General features: G+C 37.2%; 1 protein-coding gene across 2 annotated transcripts in view; it reads left to right on the top strand.

The window, feature by feature from the left end:
- LOC124544611 (phosphatidylinositol 4-kinase alpha) overlaps positions 1-25,751 on the top strand; it is a 203,249-nt gene extending 177,498 nt beyond the window's left edge. The window contains exons 36-40 of one of the 2 annotated variants that reach the window (XM_047123207.1): positions 4,547-4,672; positions 11,465-11,587; positions 12,843-12,966; positions 13,077-13,236; positions 24,498-25,751. In XM_047123207.1, the coding sequence (XP_046979163.1) occupies positions 4,547-4,672; positions 11,465-11,587; positions 12,843-12,966; positions 13,077-13,236; positions 24,498-24,723 (759 nt within the window). In that variant the 3' untranslated portion in view covers positions 24,724-25,751. The remainder of the gene's footprint in view (positions 1-4,546; positions 4,673-11,464; positions 11,588-12,842; positions 12,967-13,076; positions 13,237-24,497) is intronic. The other variant, XM_047123208.1, reaches the window with a different exon arrangement.
- Positions 25,752-26,229: the final 478 nt, after the last annotated feature.

Here is a 26,229-nt window from a genome sequence, read left to right as displayed (position 1 = left end):
TCAAGGACTACGCATTTTTATGTGAAAGGATTGTCACTATTACCATCAAGTTATATGACATTCAAATAGTTATAATAGGGGTGTATGCACCAAACGACGATGCAGCATAGCAAACCAAAGGCCATTTCTACCAGAAATTAGACCATCTACTCAACCAAGTCAAAGAGCACCAAAAAGTAATAATAGCAGGAAATTTTAATGTGAGGGTTGGCTTACAAGTAAATGATGCAGTAGTAGGAAGATAATGGAGAAAATGTCATTAATAGTTCTGGAGAAAATCTTGTAGAATTCTGTAACCAATATGACTTGAAAATTCTGAACACACACAATTCACATAAAGATATCCACAGATATACATGGGAGAGACCCTCATTACAGCAGAAATCAATAATTGATTACATCATTACCAAGCAACGGCCAAAAATGGTAGTTCAAGTCTGTAGAGTCATGTGGGGAGACAACTGTTGGTCTGATCGCTACTTAGTTTTAGCAAAGTTGACGTAACCATTTAGGAGAAAAACATCAACAACTGGACAAGTGGCTGACCACAGCAGTCATGAGAAATTAGAGCAGGCAAGGTATAAGCTCTTTCTCCGGAAACAGTTCAGCATCAAGGATTTATTTCAGCTTAGCTTAGAAAATGAACTGAAAGTGATTCCAGAAGATGACAGTGTTGAAGTAGGATGTGAAAATATTAAAACAGAACTTACAAAAATTTCTCTAGAGGTACTAGGGACTGAGAGTAAGAGTCTAGGTAAATGGGGTTCTCCGTGGATATCTGATGCCCTGAAGATGTTGATTAGGGAAAAGAAAAATCTCTACAGAAAATGGTTATAAACTAAATCACTACAGGACAGGCAAAACTACCAGGCAACAAATTACGAATTAAGAAATAGAATTAAATTAGAAAAAAACAATATGTGGGAACAGAATTGTGGAGGACTATTACCAGTATGAAGAAAATACAAGTAAACAAAGTAGTAGACAACCTAATTCCCTAAAAGGAATGGAAAAAGCATTATGGAGACCTTTTAACTGAAGATAGGCCATATTACACACAAGGGAATGAAGAGAAGATGGAAGTAACTGATCGAAATACAAACATTACAATAAAGGAAGTGAATTGTGCATTAATTAAAATGAAGACTGGCCAATCGCCTGGTCCAGGAAACATTTCTGTTGAATCATTGAAGGCTGGAGGAAGATATCAGAAGAAACGAATAACCTGCCTGATGAAAAACTGTTTTAAATTCCCTCAGAATGGAAAAAGTCGTATATGCTTTCTATTTTCAATAAAGGAAATAGAAAAGACACAAACTGCTGTAGAGGCATTAATGTCAACTATACAATAAGCTGCTTATTTGGCAAGATAATGTTTGAAAAAATAAGACAAAATGTTGGCCACCATATTGGGGAAGACCAGAGCGGGCTTAGGCAGAACAGATCATGCACAGACAACCTATTTATTTTACAACAACTAATGGAGAAATTTATAGCGGTAGGGAAGGAGCTACACATTGTAGATTTAGCAAAAGCTTACAATACAGTCCCTAGATCTAAGCTGTGGGAAGCTGTGAAATATATAGGTATGGGTGATCACCTTTTACGAATTAATATTGAAATGTACGGAGATAATGTGGTATAGATTAAACGAGGTTCAAAGTTACCAGAACCTATTAATGTCACTAAAGGTTTGCAACAAGGTTGCAGTATGTCATCCATCTTGTTCAATTTATATGTAGAAGTGGCTCTCCGAAATTGGAAGAACAGCTGCAGCGGAATGGGAATCACTGTCACTGATGTACAAATATTATCGTTAAGTTTTTCTGACAATCAAACTATTATAGCACAAGATGATTATGACCTTGAGTTCATGATACAACGATTATATCAGGAATACAACAGGTGAGGACTACAAATGAGTCTAACAGAAACAGAGTATCTGGTGGTGAATAGTGATGCTAAATTTGAAGTACACATCAGTGACAAAGCAGTTATGAGACAGGTAGAGAAATTTAAATATCTCGGGGCACATACGATAAAAATGGATTGGGCCATTTAGGAGTAAAATATAGAATACAGCAAAGCAGAACAGTGTTAGGGTGTATGAATTCTTATTGGTGGGATAAGAATATCTCCAACAGCAATAAGAAAAGAGTAGGTAAGGTAATGGTTGAATCAGTGCTGTGCTATGGATCAGAACTATGGATCTTAAATGCGGATCTCAAAAGAAGATTAATAGCTATGTAAATGGATTATTTGCATAGGAGTGCCAGAATATGAAGAATCGAAAGAAAAAGTAATTGTGAAGTAAGAGCTACAATGAAGGCAAATGATACAGTGATTGATAGAATTGAAAGAAAATCATTAAAATGGTATGGACATATGATGAGAATGCCAGATCATCAGTGGCCAAAAAAGGTTTCTGAATGGAAACCACCCAGCAGACGTAAGTGCAGAAGACCACGACATTCTTGGACAGACCACATAAATGGAGTAATGGAACATCACAGCATCGACAAGGAAGATGCGCTGGATAAAGAGGCTTGGCGGAGGATAACTGGAATACAGCAAGATGTTGTTATTAATTAATCTTTGAATATAACAGAGGGAAACATTCCACGTGGGAAAAATATATCTAAAAACAAAGATGATGTAACTTACCAAACGAAAGCGTTGGTATGTTGATAGACACACAAATAAACAAAAACACACACACAGAATTCAAGCTTTCGCAACCCACGGTTGCTTCATCAAGAAAGAGGGAAGGAGAGGGAAAGACGAGAGGACACACACACGTATCCATCCACATGTGTGTGTGTGTGAGTGTATACCTGTCCCTTTTTCCCCCTAAGGTAAGTCTTTCCGCTCCCAGGATTGGAATGACTCCTTACCGTCTCCCTTAAAACCCACATCCTTTCGTCTTTCCCTCTCCTTCCCTCTTTTCTGATGAAGCAACCATGGGTGTTTTAACAGCATTTGTTAAGTTTCTTGATGTACAGCTCTTATATAAACCGAGCTCTTAGTTTCCCTTATATAATTTTGATTTAATATTGATTGTTGTTTTGAGATAGAGGCAAGATGTAACATCAATAACCTGCTTGCATTTTCCTCTTTCACTGCCACAGATGTGCTCTCTGCATTCCATACTAAGAGCGACTTTTGTTATGCATGTGCTGAGAGATGGCATTCTGGTTGACATGGAATACTTATCACCCAATTTTTCAAAAGTTATTAGGTGAACAAATTTGATTTTTGCACATCTTACAGACTGATATTGTCACTCATTAAAGAACTGAATTTCTTTTTGTTATTAGTCATACTTCCTGCACTGTGTCAAATTAAGTTAAACACTGTGTGAAATTAAAGAGTTCACAGAGATAAAAACACATTGCATAAACTTTGTGAATGGTTGATTTTGGGTCATACGTGACAGTGATAAGATATCTTAATTTTATTTAAAATTGAGAACAGAACAATATCTCCTTTTGTTATTGGGTTTTATATCCAACAGATTGTCACGCGCAATATGCCCATTCACATCCTTTCATATTGCAAATCATGTGGTGACAACAATCGTATCTCGTAAATGACACAATATTGAAACTTTTTTTTTTTTACAAATGGTAGCATGCAATGAGGCATTGCATGTTGTATGCTAAATATATGAAACTTTTTTATTTACTGAGATTTACTGAGATACGGAAGTAACTCATCTGCAGCAGTGAGAGGTCAGCAGCTCAGGACACGTACAGATGTCGGTAGCACTATAGGAAAACCCAAGTGTGGTGCATATATGGGTCTGTAGCATCTGGGGAGCAGTGTAGCAGGATATGCATACGCGTTCACAGCAGCAAAATGGTTAAACACAATTTTAGTATTTGTTCCATGTGAGGTAGCATAGTCATCAATGCTACGGGCTCATGTTTGAGAAAAGTGGGATTAAAATTTCCTTACTTCAATTTCTCTGCAGCTATAGTTACTTTCAGAAGGCCATGGCAGGCTCCTTTCCCTGCAAATATCAACTTGTTTTCAATAACCCCAGTATCGATGAGATGTTAAACTGTTTAACATTGCTTTCCTTCATGGTACATGCTCTTAGGAAATACGCATGGTGCCCAAAAACTAAACTACATAATAAGGCATAGTGCTTACATTTAGTTACAGTCTGTTATAGGATAACCGAAGGGACATGTATGCTCAACGTTATCACAGACAGGGAGTACGTGAGTGACTGTTACATTTTTTATTTACTATGCTCTTTCAAATTCTTGTGAATGGATTGCTTATTCAGTTCTAAGAATTTGAGAGTGAGTTGTTTCACTTTTTCCTTTCTAAGTTGGTGTAGTCATTTTCTTCCACTTAGGGGGAGTATAAATGCAGCAAAAGTGATATAGCATGTTTATGTTAAAATTTATATTCCTACAGTGTCCATTGGGCCTGGGGTTGAAGACTTTAATTGAAAAAGGAAACTAGTGTAAAGTTTTAGCTTAAAAACAGTGTCACATCATAAAAAAATGTACCAATACAACATTTTTATTTTCAGGTTGGAGATGATGTACGTCAGGACATGCTAGCCCTGCAGGTTATTGGAATATTCAAAAATATTTTCCAGCAGGTTGGACTGGATCTGTACCTCTTTCCATATCGAGTTGTTGCCACAGCACCTGGAGTAAGTGTTGGTGACCCATGTAAATCATTTTGTAGACTTTATTATACATCCTAAGTTTCAAAAAAATGCAGAAACATGGACAAGCAACAGAGAAAAATCTCGTATATATTTTTAGCATTTTCTTCTTGATAATAGTAATACATAAATTTTTATGATGATGCTAAACATTGACAACATTTCTGTTTTTTATTAGGTTATCGTGTAGAACTAAAGCAACTAGGTCTTACTCCTCATATTCTATTGACCAACTTATGGTCCACTTTATACATCACTTTCCTTCTAGAATGAAGATCCTCAAAAGACAGATGGCTTCTTCATTATTTTTTACAACTTTCTGTACTCTCTTCTTCCTTGTCTTTGTGTGAAGGTTTTTTTGAGTAGTGAAAAAATTACTTATAACTATTTCCTTCCTCATCCTGATAGAGCCCTTTAATCCACTGTGATAACCGTAAAGGATGAATTTACTGAACAATACTGAACACTTAACAGACTGATAACTTCATTTTATTGTTCTTTCCAAAATACCTTTGAAGTATATAAAATCAAACAATGGAAATTCCAGGATAGGATGATGACAATATTATGAAACGGATAGTTGCTATTCACCACATCGCGGAGTGCTGTGTCACACGCACACACACACGCACACACACACACACACACACATTCTCTGTTTGCCAAGGCCTTACTCGTGTGTGTGTTTTTGTGTGTGTGTGTGTGTGTGTGTGTGTGTGTGTGTGTGTGTGTGTAAAAGCTTGCTTGTATGACAGTCTTTTTGTTGTGTCTACCTATGGTGCAGCATCTCCACTACATGTTAAATAACAACTATCCTTTTTGTAATAGTGTCGTTATTTGAAATATATAATATAGTTATAAATAGTTGAAAAGACTATGCTTTCTAACAAAGAGAAATTAGAATAACTGTAACAGATTAAAGTGAGAAACAGATCTTTAGTGTTCAATTTTTCATTAAGGACTGAGGGCAAACAGAGATGCTTTGACATATATTCTGTGCAGATAATGCTCCATATTGTCTAAGTGTTTGAAAAAGGACTTGTATAATGACTAGCAGTCAATTGTGATAAAAGGAAAGCAGGGGGAGATCTCCAATGCGACATGCTGCATGCCAGTGATTTATGAGTACATACCATACTTTGGGGTGAATAGGGACAACTTTGGTATTCCTTAGCAATAAATTGTTATATTGTGTAACACTGCTCAGGTTGTCCATACCTATAATGAAAATCTGCTCTCCTTTTTCCTTTTTTGAATATACAGGTGCTTCAAAATGAATATACAGGTTTTATATCTTTGTAGCATTTATTACATTTAACTTACAATTACAAATAATACATCAAATGAAAGTGCAACTATAACAGTTTTCTTTAAAAGTGTTCAATGTGAGCACCATCATCACACATCGAGTCGATAGGCAAGTTTTTCCATAACCTTGGTCACTATGTCTATAGTAATTGTTGCAACAGTGCTGTTTCTGAAGTCAGATAGATCACCTGGTAGTGGAGACATACACATCATCCTTTATGAACCCCCAAAGGCAAAAATAGCAATGGGTCAGATCGTGTGTGACCATGGAGATCATATAAAACTAGCTCTGTCATCCAGTACCTTGCGGTCAAACCACTGGTCGAGTACGACACAGTTTAGCCAGTCACGTGCTGAGTTATGCCGGTGAGATGGCACACCATTTTGCTGCTGATAAACACCAATTACAGTTGCTTCACCGAAAAAGCCGAGAGGAGTCTCATTGCAACTGTACCATCTCGTGAGGATTTGCTTACCCCCAGATACACACATTGTGTGTCTTCACATTTCCATTTAGGTGAAATGTCGATTCACCACTGAAGACAACACAATCCAGAAAATGTTCATCTCATGCAGCAAAATTTCATTTGCCAAGGTGGCATGTAAACCATAGTATGTAGGCTTTAGAGCTTATAATAACTGTGAACAACAAGGCCAAACTGATTTCTTGGGACTATGCGTGATAGACTCTCACTTGTTCAAGATGTTTTTCGTTCATTCTTGGTCGTTCCATACTCTTCCCTTTGCGCATAAGTATACAAACAAATCTGTTTGAGTTGCTCTTTCATTTGATGTGTTATTTATAATCTGTATATTCATTTTGAAACACCCTGTATATATGTTCTGTTTGTATCAATACTCCCCTCATGGTTGGGGTGATATGGAACTGGTATTTATTTTGATATAAATGTGATGCAAACTCATGCAGAAGGCAGGCAACCACTATTATAATAATCAGTAGTTGTGCATTCAGGCTGACTAGGTCACTAGGTCAAAGTCAAACATCAGGCAAAGAATGACTTTATTGCTCATATCATGCATTTTGGAATTTATCCATCATCAGAGATCTACAAAAAATCAGATAAAAAAGTGTTTTATTACATAGTAATACTTGGCTATAGCATTCCACTTTGATTGAAAAACACCTGGCACAAACTATGCTACATGTACCCAGGAGCTATTGCCGCACGTGGATATATATTTCCAGTTGTACATGAAACAGAAATTCATGGATTACTGACATAACTCTGCAGAGCACAGAACAAGAAAACATTTTTGCTGCCAGGTGACATTACAAAATGTATATTAGCACCAGGGCGCAACAACTAGTGTACAGTTGTTACAGTGTGACAGATTATTGTGAACCAACTTATTCTAAAATAGATATTTTCTTTATATAAATGACACTGACTTCACAGTGATACAAAGTAAATGATACAGAGTTACACAAAATATTTGTTAAATTCAGGAGTATTACATGGTGCCACACAATGTCAAAAACTACAAAGTCCACTAGAGTAACACTCGCTCCATTACCTTCCACTGATGCTGTCAGCTCATCAAAGAAAGTATTGATAATTGATGGGGACACTTTTGCTTGGCTCCTTTTGACACAAGCGTTTAGAGAGTTTAGCTTTGTATCTAGTCAGGAAGCCAAGTGCCCACTCATATCTGGGCATGTTGTCTTTAAATTTAATTAAATACATGCTCTCTCTGACCAAGTGACATTTTATGAATCAATGGAAGTGAAAGGCACGCCAACGATAGCCTTAAATTATAAGGCATTCAACAAGGTTTACTTCAAGATTTTTAGAAAGCCAAGTTTCACTACCTTTATTCTTGAACTCAGTATTCCCACTAGGAATATCTTTTGATTGCCACATGTAACAGTGTGGGGCTCACTTAGATATTTCAGTTTTTTTCCTGATTTCCTTTTGAACATTCCATATGCAACTGTTTGAACAACCTGCATTACCATCATCTCATCGACAGTACAATGTACACTTGAGCGAGGGTTTCTTTTTGTATGTCCTAGGCATCATGAATCACCTGGAGAGAGGTTAACATTGAGGTTAGGTTAACAAATGAGTAAACAAAATTGTTAAAAATAGATATTTTTAAGAAAAATGTGCTACCAGTAGGTACTTGTGGTATTTTTTGTCCTGTCTATCACGCCGATGTAACTACACAACATTACTTAAAAAAACAAATTAAATCATTGCTTTCAGAATGAAGCTAACTATATGTTTGTTATGTGCAAATACACTGGACTGAGAATATTAATTCAATAACAGGCCAATCTCGGAAACCCATACGGTTTTAAGAGGTAATAAAATTCTGTGCAGATTATCAGCTCAGTATAATGTCTGCCAACATGACAAATATAAAGACACAATTTTGGTGGCAAAAAATCTTGTAGACAACAGATTGTCCATCATTACTTCACTATTCACAACACCTTAGACAATACACAAATGATTTGTTTCATTTAATTACTTTGTCCCAACTTTTGTCCACAGTCACTGTCATGCCCCTATTCACTCTATTTTATGGTATTTGTCCTCAAAATCATTCTGGGACAAGACATACACATGATGATGCATAAAACATGCAGTATATCTCAAAGTGATACAAAGATTAGCAACTTGCTTGAAATGATGAAAAATATAAAATGATGCACTTCACAAAATGAAAAATGTTGTATGCTACCACTATAGTCTCAGTGAGTCACAGTTGGAATTGGTCACTCACACAAATACTTTGGTTTAACATTTTATACATATACGAAATGGAACCATCACATAGGCTCGTTATAGGTAAAGCAGATGGCAGACTTCAGTTCATTGGTAGAATACTAGGGAAACACAATTTGTGTACAAAGACATAGCTAAAAATCACTCGTGCAACCCATCCTAGAACGTTGCCCAAGTGTGTTTGGGTCATGTACAAAGTAGGACTAATATAGGATATTGAATATATACAGAAAAGGGCATTACAAATGGTCACATGTATGTCTGGCCTATGGGTAAGTGAAGAAACTGAACTGGCACACACTTGTAGGTAGACATACACTACCCTAAGAAAGCCTACTCACAAAGTTTCAAGAAATGGTCTTCACTGATTGCTTTAGAAATTTACTGCAGTCCCCTATGCATCTCTCCTACAAGGACAGTGAGGTCAATATTAGTTTAATTACAACATGCACAGAGGAATTTCAGCATCCAATGTTTCCATGTTCCATTTGGGAATGGAATAGGGAAAAGCCCTAATAACTGGTACAACCATCTGCCATGTACCTCACAGTTGTTTGCAAAGTGTATATGTAAATGTAGGTGTAGATATGATACCGAACAAGTCATAGTATGATGTGATTGTAATTTACATAACATGATTTTACATAAGTATTATATATTACAATGTAGTTTTAGTTTCGCAGCCAGCTCACGCATATACAAAACAAATGCCTGGTTGCCATAGTCACATATTACAACTTATTACGAAGATATTAAAATTTCACATTTCCTCCTCCCTCCCTCCCTCCCCTCCCCCCTCCCCTCCCCTCCCCTCCCCTCCCACCCCCATGCACACACACACACACACACACACACACACACACACACACACACACACACACACACACACACTTACTTACTTAAAGTATAGCACACAGTTGGTGCAGTTGCATATGGTGTTATTTTACATTAGCATTTATTTATTTTACAGAAATAATTCCTGCAATTGATTTCATGCTTTTTTTTCACATATATATGACCCAAAAATTCAGATACAGTGTAAAAGCTATGATAAAGCAAAAAAGTTTCCAGATTTGTTTCTGATGGCAGGCTGTTGGCAAGTTGAATGCCTTCGTTAAATGGTGAAATTTTAAAGCCAGAGATACACATTCCCTGAAAATGAAGTTTCATTTTCTTTCGTATACCATGATTATGATTATTCACATTTTTACAAACTGACATATTTATAATATGTAAATGTTTATAATATGTAGATACTGCCAACAGTGATTTTTGGAAGAGAGGTTTGCAGCTGTCATTTGGCTTTGTGCTGTTAATTACATTCATAGTCATCTTCTGAGTGTGAAGAATGCTGAAGCTGTGTGTAGAGCCTGCCCAGAATATAGTAGTCTTGTGTGGTATGCAAGGATGTGCAAGACAGCACACTTTATTCAGCTTACTGTTAGTTTTGCCGGTGTATGTTAGCCATTTTAAGTTGATCTGGATACACAGGCCTAAAAATCTTGTCTGCTGCAGGTGATATTACAGAGCCATGTATTTTCATATTGGGCATACATTTCTTGATTATCAGATGAAACTTCAGGAAGGTGGTTTTCTTTGTGGTGAGTATCAGGTTATTTCTATCAAAACAGTCATCTTCCCTGACTCACCTGTACCTTCAGTTGTGACCCCTTGGAACTCATGAGCATTTCTACTGCTAAGGACTGGTATTGGCATTGGTGTTCAGGGATAAATTACTTATTATAAAGGAACAGAATTGGTCCAAGAATTGAATCCTGACACCTTGTGCAATATCTTTATAATCATAGCAGTAAGTTCCCACATGCCCTTGATCATTTTTTGTTATTGCTACTTTCTGTTTCCTGTTTATAAATATGAGTTGAACCAGTTCAGAAGGGTGCCTCTGATGTCATAGGACTGCAGTTTGTATAGTATAATTTTGTGGTCTGTGACATAAAATGCCTTTGAAAATATAGGAAGATCCCAACTGCTTTTTGTTTTTTATCTAGAGCATCTAAGGTGGAGTGTATGTAATTGTACATGTAGCAGTCATTTTTTATTCTTCCATGAGCCATGCTGAGCATCAGAGAGGATTTGATCCCTTTCCAGAAAATTAATTAATCTTTGATAAATTAATGTTTGCAGAAGTTTATGAAACACAGAGAACAGTGATAATGTTGTGTAATTTTCTACATTATTTTTCTCACCGTTCTTATAGATTGGGATAATATTCTGTTGCAATTTGATGTCATTATGACCAGTGGTGTTATTTCTACAGTGGTTTGGAAGTTTAATTATTATCACCCTGTATATTTGTAATTTCTTGTGACTTAGTGATTCCCATTGTAAACATGGAGATAATGAAGAAATAATTTGAGAGCTGGGATATGAACCAAGTAACTGAAACAGAACCCCTTTTCTGTAAAATGGGCAAGCCACTTTCAAATATCTTTCTTTTTCCCCCTTTTCAATTGAAAATATTTTTATAGAAGCTGCACATTTGAGTACTATCACAACTACTTTTCCTTCCCCCTCCTAACTAGACAGGCAGCCTCAGCCTTTATACTCAGAATTATCTGCTCCATCCATTTTTTTTCTAATCTACGTAGCATAAGCTTATGATACAATTTAGACATCTTTTGTGTGTGTCTTGTCATGGTTATGGAGAACAAGATTAGCTTGGTTCTTGATATTTGAGCTTCTTTTTTTTTTTCAGTGTGGTGTTATTGAGTGTGTGCCCAACGCCAAATCAAGAGATCAGCTTGGGCGACAGACTGATTTTGGAATGTATGAATATTTCATTAAGACCTATGGTGATGAGAAAACAAAGGAATTTCAGGTAATTTTCTGTCTTCCCCTTTTCATTAAAAATTGTGGTGATAAAATACCAAAGGAATTTATACATTTACATCTGCACGTCACAAAATGTCCAATGGTACATAGTGTACCATAATCTTTCCTCCCCCCTTCCCTCCCTCCCAAACCCTTCTTTTTTGCTTCACAGATTAGCAAGACCAGATTTAGTATTATTATTATTATATTTATTGATAATATAATTATTGTTCTACCAAGAACCACCGGAAGATTCTGTTAACATGACCAAATTTATTTGTGTAATTTTCTCTCCTAGTCATTATGTGAGACATATTTTGTAGGATGTGGTAGTCTCTGGATTCATATCAAAATGTGAGCTCTCAGAATTTAATAGTAAGGCTGTTACTAAGGTGTACCTATCTTGTACTGACTCCCATTGGTACATTCATGAAATTGATTGTCATTTAGCATAGAGTCATTGTAATTTGTAAAACTGCAATTAACTTTCAAATGATTTTTAATTTCCATACTTATGATTCACATAGCATTTACAGCACTCTAGCCTCCTTCAAAAAGCAAAACAGGAAAAATCTATTACTGATGTTTAAGTGTAGCTACACAGTTAAGCTGTTAATCTCAAATATTGTCAGAAATGTTGAAGAATTTAAAACAATGCTTGGTAATGGGATGAAGGATGTTTTGCTGTATTGCCAATACTCATAACTTTTGTACAATACTGATGCAACTGTGTTAAGTAAAGAATGAAACTATGTACTTTTTAAACGCAATTTACGAGTCCTTGAAGGAGACTTGTACTGGTTTTGATGTTTGTTGTAGCTTACTGTGATATTTTTTGTGAAAAGGATACAGATTTCTTAAATTTGAAGGTCTCACTGCCAAACAAGGTGCAATTTAACCTGCAGTTCCATGTCAACATTGGATGACAGGACATTTGCTAGTATCGTCAACAGTTCTGGATGTATTTGAAGTCAGTGGCTTGGTGGCACGCCCTTTGAATCTTCTGTTTTAAATTTCTCCTCTAAAACTTTCTATTGAACATTTCTGTATAGAAGTTTCTAGTTGTTCCTTTCATTGAAAAATAAAGTCTGTAAGAACTTATAATAAATAAGCAGTGTTTGACATTTTAAATGGTTTTTGTGATACGGAAACAAAAGTAAAATTGCTACTACCTACATTAAAGTACACACTATTGTCTTGCATTGTTTTTATTTTCTTTTAAAATAAGAAATATTTAAATATTTATTAATTTTTTTGTGTAGAAAGCAAGGCGTAACTTCATCAAGTCAATGGCTGCCTACAGCGTTATAGGCTACTTGCTGCAAATAAAAGACAGACACAATGGGAATATCATGTTGGACACCGAAGGCCATATAATCCACATCGGTGAGCATTATACTGATTCTATTTTGTGCGTATTTCTTCACCTACACTTTACAAAATTTTGCAAGTGATGTTTGGTTGTATTGTTATTAACTCCTTTATTGCACACACAGATTTTGGCTTCATGTTTGAGAGCTCACCTGGTGGAAATCTAGGCTTTGAACCAGATATCAAGCTGACAGATGAAATGGTGATGGTCATGGGAGGCAAAATGGAAGCTGCACCATTCCGGTGGTTTATGGAACTTTGTGTGCAGGCATATTTGGCTGTCAGGTTTGTAAACGAACGATAACTGCTCTTTCATAATGCAAGACATGAATTTTAATTGTAGGTAACACCTTTGTCTTACAAGTGATGGAACATTCTACAAGTCATTATCGGGCTGCACACAAGGTACTGACAAATGCTCATAATGTGTCAAATAATCAGTTTTGCGCTTACGAGCCAAAATATGATGACCTGTGCAATAGTATGTTGGTCCACCTTTGGAATTCAGCGCAGCAGTGCTTCTATGTGAAATGAATTTGACAAGTTCTTCGTAGGCTTCCGGAGACATGTGGCACCAGATGTCTTTGCTCATTTCACACAGTTCCTGTAAATTATGAACCAATGGTTTGTCAGCGCATAGCTGGCACCCAATAATCTCCTAAATGTGTTCCATCAGATTGGGATCAGCCAAATTTGGTGGCCAAGATATCAACAACATCAACTCATTATCATCCTCCTCAAATCGATTCTGGCCTATGACATAGAGAGATATTCCACTGCAAGTGCCATTGTTCCAGAGAGACAATCAAGTATGAATGGATGCTGATGGTCTGCAATAATGTTCTCGTAGTTCACAGCTGTCAAGTACCTTGGATTACTGCCACAGGTCTCACAGAAGCCCAGGTGAATGCTCCCCGTAGTGTACTAACGCACCCACCGGCCTCTTTCTGTGGCATGGTACGTGTTTTAAGCAGCTGTTCACCTAAGTGACACACCATCAAACTGTCAATAAATGTGATTCATCCACCCAGATGACATACTTCTATTCATCTGGGGTCGTATCTCGATGATCCCATTATAATGTTTCTATGCTTCTGCAAATAAACTTGAACACTTAACTTTTGCCTCTGCTTTCCGCCGAAATGGCAGTGTAACTCTCCAGAAAATAAATAATACTTCCTTTATGATGCTTGCCAGTATCCACATACAGCATAACAAGACAATTTTTGTGGTACACTAATTATTAAATATAGCTATGGAAACAATCAATTATTGATAAAATTATTTAACTGGATAGATCAAAAACCTACTCACCAAGCGGCGGCAGAATGCCCACATAAAAGACTGTTGTGATTGGCAAGCTTTCAAAGCCAGTGGCTCCTCCTTCAGGCAGAGGTGTTGAAGGGGGAGGATGGAGGGTGAAGGAAAAGGACTGGAGAGGTCTAAGAAAAGGGGTAGATTTTGGGAAAGACTCATTATTAAATTTATTGTTATTAAAGACTGATTTTTAAATGATATAGACAACACATTGGAATTATTATGGGCAAGGCTTTATCATGGCATTCATGCACCAGCATAGAAAGTTTGTCGTATAAAGTAATTGTAGTGTCTGTGTGCATTTGTGATATAAAGTTTCAACAAATCTATTGTTCACATTACATAAAACTTTACGTGAAATATTAGTATTTTTTCAGTTTATTCTCAAATTTTAATCCCACACAATCTATATATAATAATTACTTTTTCTTTACATAAATTATTAACTTATATTTTTTGCATAAAGCACCTTCTTTCTATCCATGAACTTGCAAGCCAGTCCAGGATTCGTGTATGAACCATCACCATTCAGTATGCCACTTCTCCTCAGTTGTACTCAGCTCTTATGTATTTCTCTGAAAAATTATTTAGTCTCCATTCAGACAAACCACAGTCGCAGAAAAACATAAATAATATTAAACTATTGAAATGCATGACTAGACTTTACAGTTTCTAATATCACACAGTGAAAAGTTCACTCTCTCAGGTAATAGTAGTATTAAAGAGTAAAAGTATATGACTAAATCATTTGTGTTTCACATAATACAACTTATCTGTATACACAGAGTCTTTGTAATTAGTATATCTTGTTACAGCATTGGCAATGCATATAGTGTTTGTGCTGCCAAGATTTACAAGATACCCAAAATACTAATTAAATTTATTACCAAACGTAATAGATATGATTGTTTTGTCAATTCATTTGGTGGTTTTCACAGTATGACAGCATAAGTTTCAAAAGAAATATAAATTCTCTTCTTATTTGCCTCTCCAATTTTACTTTGGTTAGTCAATAACACTAGCCGGCAAATTGACTTGGAGCAATTATGTATACCTTCACAGATATACAGTTATTTGAATACATTGAATTTCATTGGCACATCAGTCTTATTTTGGATTGTCCCTTCCTGGTACAATCATCTCTTCATCTTGTAGTCAACATAGTGTACATAGGTGCTGCGGCATAAACTGTGGATTATAAATGGTAATCTTCTGTACATTGTGGCAGTTATTAGATAATTATGCATCTCAGATGATGATGATGATGATGATGATGATGACGATGACGGTGGTGGTGGTGGTGGTGGTGGTGGTGGTGATAATAACAATAATAATAATTGACAGATAGTATAAATAGTTTCCACCAAATACAATTGTTTCAATGCATTGAAGTATGTGCACATAAGTACTGGGTGCTTCAAAATTAATATTGGAGTTTTAAGGCAGCATCATAATGAGTGATGTACAATCTGTCAGATGTGTCTGACAGAACAGATACCACTCACAAGGGGACCCTCCATGCTGTAAATCACAGATTTTGATGCGCTTCAAATATGTTGTAGAGGCACTTACCCTGAGTACCTGGCTATCTGGTTTTTTTGCGACGGGCATTGGTTTTTGAGAAAATCGATCTTGGAGTTCATTGCGCATTGTGTATACCCGTAACATTACATATATTCCAAGCAACTGACGCTTGTAGTTAGATGCGAACATAAAGGAATGCAATTCGCATCCTCATTGGCCACAACTAGGAGCTAGGGTTCTCATGATGGCTAATGGTTTTCACGGGAGAGGGAATGATAATGGGCGGAGATCGATTTCAGGTAATACAAGAAGCGACCATTGAACGAACATTTGGAACTCCAACTGCAAACTACAAACGGAATGAATATTTGAAAAAATGAATAACTGATTATATCTTTATAATTTCACACACCTTACACTGTTTGTTGATATTCTTTGAAATAAAATTGAAAAATTAGGACGATTTTTGGGAAAAAAAAAGTACACGAGCAGGATTGGAACATGGTACCTCCAGCACGGTAGTCATGAACCTTTACTGCTGTGCTACACTGACTTGCTCAGAGCATATGTAATGTTACGGGTATACAATGCACCCAGTGAACTTCAAAATCTATTTTCTCAAAAATCAAGGCCCATCGCTAAAAAACCCTACAACATATTTGAAGCACCCCAAAATCTGTTGGAGGGTCCCCGTGTCAGATATATGCATAAATGTACACTATATAGCTACTATTCAGTTTTACAATTCACAAACCCATACACTTTTGCATTCCCATGGTAACATTATTAGCTTTTTTTTTGTTTAGGCAAAGAAACATTTACATTGCATATTACATTTGGAATAACCTGTTGTTCTATAGTTTAAGTTTATGAGTTACAGAGTATCATCATTTGAAAAATCTTTAACAGACATACTTGCTAATAGCTCACACTTGTTCAAATATATTCATTTTAGTTTAATTTTCTGATATTTTAATTTCTTTAAGTACTTTTACTTCTGTTTTTGCTAACACAGGTAAAATTTCCAACTACATTTCTGAGGTGTGTAACACTTTGTTGACAAACTGCTTCCACTAAAGTGAACTCTAACAAGTCAAAAGTTATGTTTTCAGTCTCTTCCAACTAAATGTAATTTTCTACAATACAAATATTTTCAAATTTATTTATTTAATCTGATTCTATCTTTACAGTCTTATTTTTGACTAGAACATCCTATGCATCTAATTGTTTGTGATCCCAGTCTTATTTTCCAAGTCCTTTTTGTGATACTGCCAACTGGTAACTAAAGTTTGATATCTTGTATCTCAAATTGTTTGTTCATTATTCGTAATATGTTGTTTATCCCCCAGCGACTGTCTTAGTCCATTCAATAACAATTCTAAATTGTTACTTAGTGTACATTTTGATTGTTCTACACCCTTAATCACTTCACCTGTCATTCCCTCTATTTTTCCATGCAAGACTTTATTTTAATTACATAAATTATGTTTCATTTCAGTCGTTCATTTACCTTGATTCTTAAATTGTTCCTGTGTAAATGTTTGTAGCCATTTGTATAAATTATTGTATTTTCAGTTATTCACTTTAATTTGGTTCTTTTCCACCTGTATAGGCTGTATCCCCAGCCAGGGTAATAAGGTATTATTGTCCAAATCCTTCCATAAAATTTTCTTTTTGTTCTGCTTGCCAAAATAGGTTTAGGAAAAGGGGAGGTGTGTGGAAAAGTCACCCAGAACACAGGATTGTGGGAATACTTACCATACAGGACTGCTGACAACAATAACACATGAACAAGTGACCAGCCTCTCCATTTCCTTCATGTTCATTCTCTGACGCAGGGCCGTAACTATCTGTCCCATGTCAAAGTTGCTTATGTCAGTGGATTTCCCCATTTGTGGCCCATATTACAAGAATGATTACATATTTATCTCTGCTCATTCTCTCTGGCAAGTCTCTCCTGGCCCAGGGTTCTGGGTGACTTTTCCAACTCTACCCCTTTTGCTAAACCTCTCCAGTTCCTTTCCCTTCACCCCTCTTTCTTCCCCTTCAACCCTTTTGCCAGAAGGACAAGCCACTGATTCAGAAAGCTTGCATAAGTAAAACCTTTTTTTATGTGTGTGTTCTCCTGCCGCCACTTGGTGAGTAGATTTTTTTATCTATCCGTTTACATTAGAATTTTGGATTTTCTGCTTTCCATGAAAAGATGGCATAACTCTCCAGCAAATAAATAATCCTTCCTTTATGAAACATTCTTGGTAACCACATACAGCTATGAAGACAGTTTCTGTAGTACACTAATTTCTAAATGTTGTAGCCAACACATTGGAATTAATCTTTTATATATTTATTTCTAAAAATACCACTCAGACTTCTCATCATAAAGTCTCATACTGGAGTGATGTAATACCAATCAGAAAGCTGATCTGAACTGCACTTGCCATTTGTCTACTGATTGTGGTGCTTATATAACATACAACAGTGACACAACCTTTTTATGTATTTTTTCTACTGTACATAATTAAACTTACAATTGGCATTTATGTGCTTTCATGACACTAATTATGGTGTTTTGCTTGACAAATGATGACAACAAATTTTATATATTTAGTATGCTGAAATAAATCAGTTTTTGTATCAAAATTTCATGAAATATTCACTGATAACAATAGTACGACCACATCCCTTAATTACTTTGTAGTTACGCCATGATGTTTGATGCTTGACATGATTTCAGTCTCTTTACGTTGAGTTCCATCATTATTACTGCAGCCTTTTTGTGTCCTGTTCTTACAAATAATGTTCTCCTTGTATGTTTACATTTGATGTAACATGTTCTGGGTTTGCAATATATGAATTGATTGGATTTGTGTATTATGCACCTTATTAATTAGTTTTCATAGATGTAGTAAGTGTCAGACAATACAGTTGAATGTTCTGGATGTATATGACTTTGCGTAAAGATAACGTAATAGAATCCCAAAATATATGGTATCGTTCTCTTTGTTTCATACTGCCCTATTCTGCTGCATTATACTGAGCCTACTGCAGCCATAATTGACTATAGGGAACATGTGGGGAGTTGGAGCCTTATGTTTAACAATGTTCATTGAATGGTGTGCTCCAAAACACTTGGTCCTGCATCAGCATTGTACTCTGTCATCAGATCTGATTCAGATAGCCACCTGTCCCACTTTACAGAGCAGGCAAGCCACAACTCTGCATTGTGCAGTGAGACATTGATATCCAACACCATGTCACCTACTCATGGTTTCATCATTCTTCAACCATTTTCTATTGATGCTGACAACAGCACCACGAGAACAGCTGATCAGCTTCCCTGTTTCTGAGGTGCTCATTCTCTGGCACATGGCCATAACAGTCTGTCCCACATCAAAGTTGCTTATGTCAGTGGATTTCTCCATTTGTAGCCTATAACACTAGAATGATTCCCCATTCATCTCTGCGTATGTATTTTCCTTACACTTCACATCCATAATGCTATTAGCTGAAATTCTGTCTCGTGGGTGACAGTGGCCATAATGGCTCATCAGTATATGAATAATACAGATTAGATTACGGATATTATTCATTCTGTAGTCTCAGACTGAGGACTTCCTCGAAGATATGTAACATGTCAGAAAAACAAAAATACACTCCTGGAAATTGAAATAAGAACACTGTGAATTCATTGTCCCAGGAAGGGGAAACTTTATTGACACATTCCTGGGGTCAGATACATCACATGATCACACTGACAGAACCACAGGCACATAGACACAGGCAACAGAGCATGCACAATGTCGGCACTAGTACAGTGTATATCCACCTTTCGCAGCAATGCAGGCTGCTATTCTCCCATGGAGACGATCGTAGAGATGCTGGATGTAGTCTTGTGGAACGGCTTGCCATGCCATTTCCACTTGGCGCCTCAGTTGGACCAGCGTTCGTGCTGGACGTGCAGACCGCGTGAGATGACGCTTCATCCAGTCCCAAACATGCTCAATGGGGGACAGATCCGGAGATCTTGCTGGCCAGGGTAGTTGACTTACACCTTCTAGAGCACGTTGGGTGGCACGGGATACATGCGGACGTGCATTGTCCTGTTGGAACAGCAAGTTCCCTTGCCGGTCTAGGAATGGTAGAACGATGGGTTCGATGACGGTTTGGATGTACCGTGCACTATTCAGTGTCCCCTCGACGATCACCAGTGGTGTACGGCCAGTGTAGGAGATCGCTCCCCACACCATGATGCCGGGTGTTGGCCCTGTGTGCCTCGGTCGTATGCAGTCCTGATTGTGGCGCTCACCTGCACGGCGCCAAACACGCATACGACCATCATTGGCACCAAGGCAGAAGCGACTCTCATTGCTGAAGACGACACGTCTCCATTCGTCCCTCCATTCACGCCTGTCGCGACACCACTGGAGGTGGGCTGCACGATGTTGGGGCGTGAGCGGAAGACGGCCTAAAGGTGTGCGGGACCGTAGCCCAGCTTCACGGAGACGGTTGCGAATGGTCCTCACCGATACCCCAGGAGCAACAGTGTCCTTAATTTGCTGGGAAGTGGCGGTGCGGTCCCCTACGGCACTGCGTAGTATCCTACGGTCTTGGCGTGCATCCGTGCGTCGCTGCGGTCCGGTCCCAGGTCGACGGGCACGTGCACCTTCTGCCGACCACTGGCGACAACATCGATGTACTGTGGAGACCTCACGCCCCACGTGTTGAGCAATTCGGCGGTACGTCCACCCGGCCTCCTTCATGCCCACTATACGCCCTCGCTCAAAGTCCGTCAACTGCACATACGGTTCACGTCCACGCTGTCGCGGCATGCTACCAGTGTTAAAGACTGCGATGGAGCTCCGTATGCCACGGCAAACTCGCTGACACTGACGGCGGCGGTGCACAAATGCTGCGCAGCTAGCGCCATTCGACGGCCAACACCGTGGTTCCTGGTGTGTCCGCTGTGCCGTGCGTGTGATCATTGCTTGTACAGCCCTCTCGCAGTGTCCGGAGCAAGTATGGTGGGTCTGACACACCGGTGTCAATGTGTTCTTTTTTCCATTTCCAGGAGTGTACATAATCAAGATTCATGTACAAGCAGTTGATATACTAATGTTCCTTCCACATAAACTAAGTGATATGGTATTCAAAGGCATTGCCGGAGTGGAGATATTTATACATTTTTCATTTGCAAAAGAAAAAGTTAATCACAAACAAGAAACATGGAATGAAAGAGTGAGAATAGCACTATTACAATGTAATTTTTAACAAAAAGAAAGGGATTGGGAAAAATGAACCAGAACTACTAGAAATGAAGCCAAGAGAAGAGATCTGGAACAAATATACTGAAATAAGGAATAAGAAGTTTAAAGAACTGTTACAAAAGAGAAGGCCAAGACATGGAAGATATTAATGCAGGAACTGGAGGTGGATAGCAGATGCAATGAGAAACTTCTCTACAGTATTATCAGAGGTAAAAAGGGAACTGGTGAATACTGTAAAGGCACTTGAAGAAGAAAATGTGAATCTAGTAAGAAAAGAAAATAACTTCAGAGAATACCTGTCAGGACAATTTTGACCAACTGCTTAATAGATCAGTTGAAGAACATAACACAGAACCAAATACTCACACCAACAGTGAAGAAACTCCCATTGGGCAGAAAAAGGCAGCCTTACAATCTACACCTAAAGGAAAATATGCGGGAGCAGGTGAAGAGAATGTGGATATGATAAAGGCAGCAGGCATGCAGGGCCTACAATAAATGTACAGAACACACAGTGCAGAGTGGAAAGACAACAAGATGCCAGCAGATTGGATTAAGGGGGTCAGTAATACCTTTGTTTATGAAAGGCAGTAGATTGAAGCCCATTAATTAAAGAGGAATAAACATGCTTTTGCATGGGTTGCAATTTTAGAGAAGATCATAGAGTGAAGATCGACAAAAATCATAGAACCGCAGCTGGAAGCGGAGCAGTGTGGCTTTAGAAGCAATAGATCAACAATGGATCTAATTTTCAGTATCCACATACTCTTGGAAAAATACTGGGAGAAAGGCAAGAGCCTGTTAATTGTGCTTGTAGATGTAAAAAAAGGTATATGATAGTGTTGCAAGAGAGGAGATCTGGGAGTGCTTGAGGAAAGGAATGTGCTTGAAGAACTAGTAGGAAAAATCCAGATGCTGTACAAGGACTGTACCAGTTGTATACAAGTTTGGGGGAGGGTGGAAGGACAATTTGGCCACCTGGTCAAATCACGCAGTATCCACATTTGTGGGACATTTGAATGTGACAGTGGTATGATGTTGCATTGCATGATAACACAAGGAAGGATAAACATATTGCACATCAAGCACACCATTCCCTATTAGATCTGCACCAGTTCTTTGAGAAAAAATAGTGAAATCTCTCAACATTCTGTATCATGCTGAACCATTGGTCAGAGATTAGCAGCAGCTGGAGTAGGCAGTTATTGTCCTCTACATGGGCTGCTGTTAACACCACAATACAAACAGCTTCGTTTGGAATGGTGCTGTGATTGGGAAGCATGATCTCTTCCTTCCCAACTCCCCCCTCCAGATGACCATTATTGGTGGGAGTGGCAGTAACTTGGCGAGAGGTCCCGTTTTCCAATATTTTGTTGAGGAACAACAAAGTTATTTCTGGCATCATGATACGAGGACCTTTCTTTGTGATTTACATTTGAGGATGTTGTGATTTATACTGTAAAATGCCTGTGGCATATTACAGCATCTACCAGTAGCTTGTAATCCATTGTCTAATCAATACATTCTCTCTATATGTGTAAATATCCTCTTCAGTATCAGAACCCTAGAGGAAGCCAAACTATGATTTGGGCAGTATGTTATTTGTAGTCATAAGGCAGTACAGGTGGCCATTACTACCTTCAGGAGGCAAATTCCAGTACCACTGAGATCCCTGGCTTTCAAAACTGTCAGTTCATCTCTCATGGGGAAAGGGTGGATAGTCTGGAAAGGAGGGACAGGTTACTTGGACCCCATGTTGAGGGCAGTTATCTTAAGAGAATATCCTACTAATAATCTGTTTTTTTTTTTCTTCAAGATTTCATCACATTTCTGCACTTTATTATCTATTTTCAGTAAGCTCTAAATTCATTGAAGCAGCTTTGTTTTTTGCTTCATGCCAAGTGAGATGGCACATTTGTTCAGACACTGTACTCACTTTTGAGAGGACAGCAGTTCAAATCTCTGTCTGGCCATGCAGATTTAGGCTGTTGTGGTTTCCCTAAATCATTTAAGGCAATTGCCACAATGGTATTTCTGAAAAGCACAGCATCAATTTCCTTCCCCCGTCAGGGCACTGCTTCCAATGACCTCATCATTCACCGGACATTAAACATTAATCTTACCTTCTTCTTTTGTTTCCTTTGTGGCAGTAGCATAGTGTCTGATTTCATCTTCCACAAAAGTGCATAAAGAAAAAACCAGTAGGAAAGTCTTTTCATAAAATATCTATCATCATTACTTTTTTAGAATGGATGTTTCTTTTCAGTAGAAATTTGATAACCCAACTTAGAGGCTCTTTACCCCTTCGTATTCAGGTTCACTTGTGTAACAGTACAGAAGGATGTACAGAAATTTTTAATGATGTTAGAAGTCCCTCAATATCACTAACATGTACTGTGGTATGAGGGTTAAATTAGAGCAGTTCTCCTGGGCCTTCCTTTTTAAAGGAACATTTGAAAACAGAATTAAGCATTTCAGCTTTTTCTTTGCTACTCTTAATTTCAGTTCCAGTCTCATTCACGAGTGGCTGAGCACTAACAGCCTTTACGTATAACCAGAATTTCTTTTTATTTGACTCTGCCATCTACTGATGAACTGAGAAGGGGTATCCACTAAGGATACAAGTTAAACAGCATTCTCAGCCATAGTTTGAGGGTACTGAAGTTGTGCAATATTGTAAAAATGTGGCAGCAAACAATAAGCAACAGTTCATTCCACATGCATGTGGACATATCAGTGAGCCTAAGAGAATTGCCCAGCACAGACAGGTTAACACCCATGAATCTGTGGACATATCAGTGAGCCTAAGAGAATTGCCCAGCACAGACAGGTTAACACCCATGAATGTGAGAGAACTATCTGGCCATAACAAGTTAACACATATGGGGAAATGAGTTATTTCTCCTTTGTCTGTTTACTGTTGCTAGTAAGTAAGCAGAAGAATGAATGAAGTGCTGAGACAAACTGAACAAGTGTGGTGTAATGAAAGTTATCACCTTTGTTGGAACTAAATTGCAATTTACAGCTGTTTCACAGCCTAAGTTCACATTTATTTCCATGAGGTACAAATAGGCTGAAGATTTTAGGTTCAAATTGTAAAAACTTGTAATATTTTTCTCATTCCCTCTTCTCTCATCTCCAGAAAATAGATGTTGGTTCTAAGAGCTTGATAATCTTTCTGTTTTATTATGTAATTCATCTGTAGCTGCATTTCAAGTTCACAAATAGATCTCGTCGATGGCTTTATGTAGATGCTTTGTTAGGTAATGGTTATACTTCATTTTGTAGACATTTTTCCTCCTCATGTTTTTCCCCTTCTTACTTGTTCTTTAGTAGTTATTTTGATTGTATATGAAATATTTGTATGAGTAATAAATCTGGAAATGAACTGGATTTTCCATTGTTTGGAAATGAATTGTGTTATAAATATTATGATTTCAGGCCATACCATGAAGCAATTATATCTTTGGTGTCACTGATGCTAGATACAGGGTTACCTTGCTTCCGAGGACAGACGATTAAACTCCTTCGAGCACGTTTCAACCCTGGTGTGACGGACAAGGAAGCAGCAGCAGCAATGTTAGGGATTATACGAAATTCTTTCCTCAATTTCCGTACCAGGACATACGACATGATACAGTATTACCAAAACCAGATACCATACTAAATAATGCCACTGTAATTGTTGGTATACATCATATTATCATCTTCTTGCTCTGTAAATTGTGTAATTTATTGTTAATGTAATTCTCTTTTGTTCAACTGTGCAATATAGTGTTTGTAAATATATTATGCGGTTTGACTGCATAAAATATTGTTACGTCTATTGGTTGCACTTGCAGGTCAGAGTCAATCATGACAATTTGTAAAGTATTTGTAAATATGAAAAAGATGCAATGCAATAATTGTACTTAATTATTTTATGTAAATAATTTCAATATGTATTGTTCACAATGCAGAAAAATGAGCGGTGAACGATATCATAAATGCATAAGTTTCATTCAATTCACCATGACTTTTTCATTTTTTGCGTGATGTGTCGTACTTTGTACTGTTTGTCATTGTCCTATTACAATCAGGCAGAAACTGTTGATATTTGTTTACATACACTAGTTAGACTGTTGTTTTTATATTAAGAAATAAGTGTCATCATAGTCGTGAATTAATTTTCTGTCCCATAATAAATAAATAAAAAAATTATATTAAACAAACAAGAGTTCTCGAATGGCATCAAAAACAATGCATACCCTCTTTCCATTTTATGACAAATGTTTGTTTCTAAATATCACTTCTGTTTCATCTGATAATATCTCTCATTTTGAAATAATTGTTATTCTTGTTACTGTGGAACTGATGTGCACATCCTGCCATTATTTAATCAGTCATTACTATAAAATATGCAGGCTGAAACTTGTTATGAATGAGGATGGTAGTGAAGACACTCATAAAAAGAGAAAAAGCATTGTAATTTACATGTCATTATATGTTCTGTGTTTTTTAATGTTGGAACAAGGAATATTAAGAGTAATGTTAAACCAATGGTAATTATCTAGTGGTGTTGTTAAATTATTTAGTAAGCTCTAAAAGTCATCTGAAATGAATAAGGGTGTAGTAACATCAACTATTAAAACTGTTTATTGTAATGTTTTATCAAAATTGTCAGTTTTACATTCCACTGTTTTGTATTACATTTCATTCCAGTACAACAATACAAATTATTTTCAATTAAACCGTAGTTTTATCTCTTTACAGTTCCTTTAATACTAACAGAACTTATTTTGTGTGAGATTCAGTAAGAGAATCAATCAAGATAAAAATTAGTAGTGACTATGGGCTACTTAGCAATAAAGAATTTATAATGGTAAGGAAATAATGTGTAATAATTGCCACATATCTAGCATTTGGTAAGCAAGACTTGTCCCTAACATTCACATTCCTGATCTTGGGATTAATCATAGCTGCCATTTCTGTATACTGTAAACTCCAGATAAGACTCAGTGACCATTGTTAGATGTGATGGCGATACATTATGTACTGCAGTGAGAGGGAATCTGCATGTGATCTTCTAGATCATGAGGAATGTAGAAAGCCATATATAGTGCCAGCCATTCAAAGTGAAATGCTAGGAAGGATAGGAAGTAACAAAATTTGACTGATTGTGCGTATAGAATCC

The sequence above is a fragment of the Schistocerca americana genome, chromosome 8 (assembly GCF_021461395.2).
Source record: "Schistocerca americana isolate TAMUIC-IGC-003095 chromosome 8, iqSchAmer2.1, whole genome shotgun sequence".
In the NCBI taxonomy this organism is placed as follows: Eukaryota; Metazoa; Arthropoda; class Insecta; order Orthoptera; family Acrididae; genus Schistocerca; species Schistocerca americana.
Note: the sequence above shows the minus strand (reverse complement) of the source record. Positions and strands in the feature narration are given on the sequence as shown.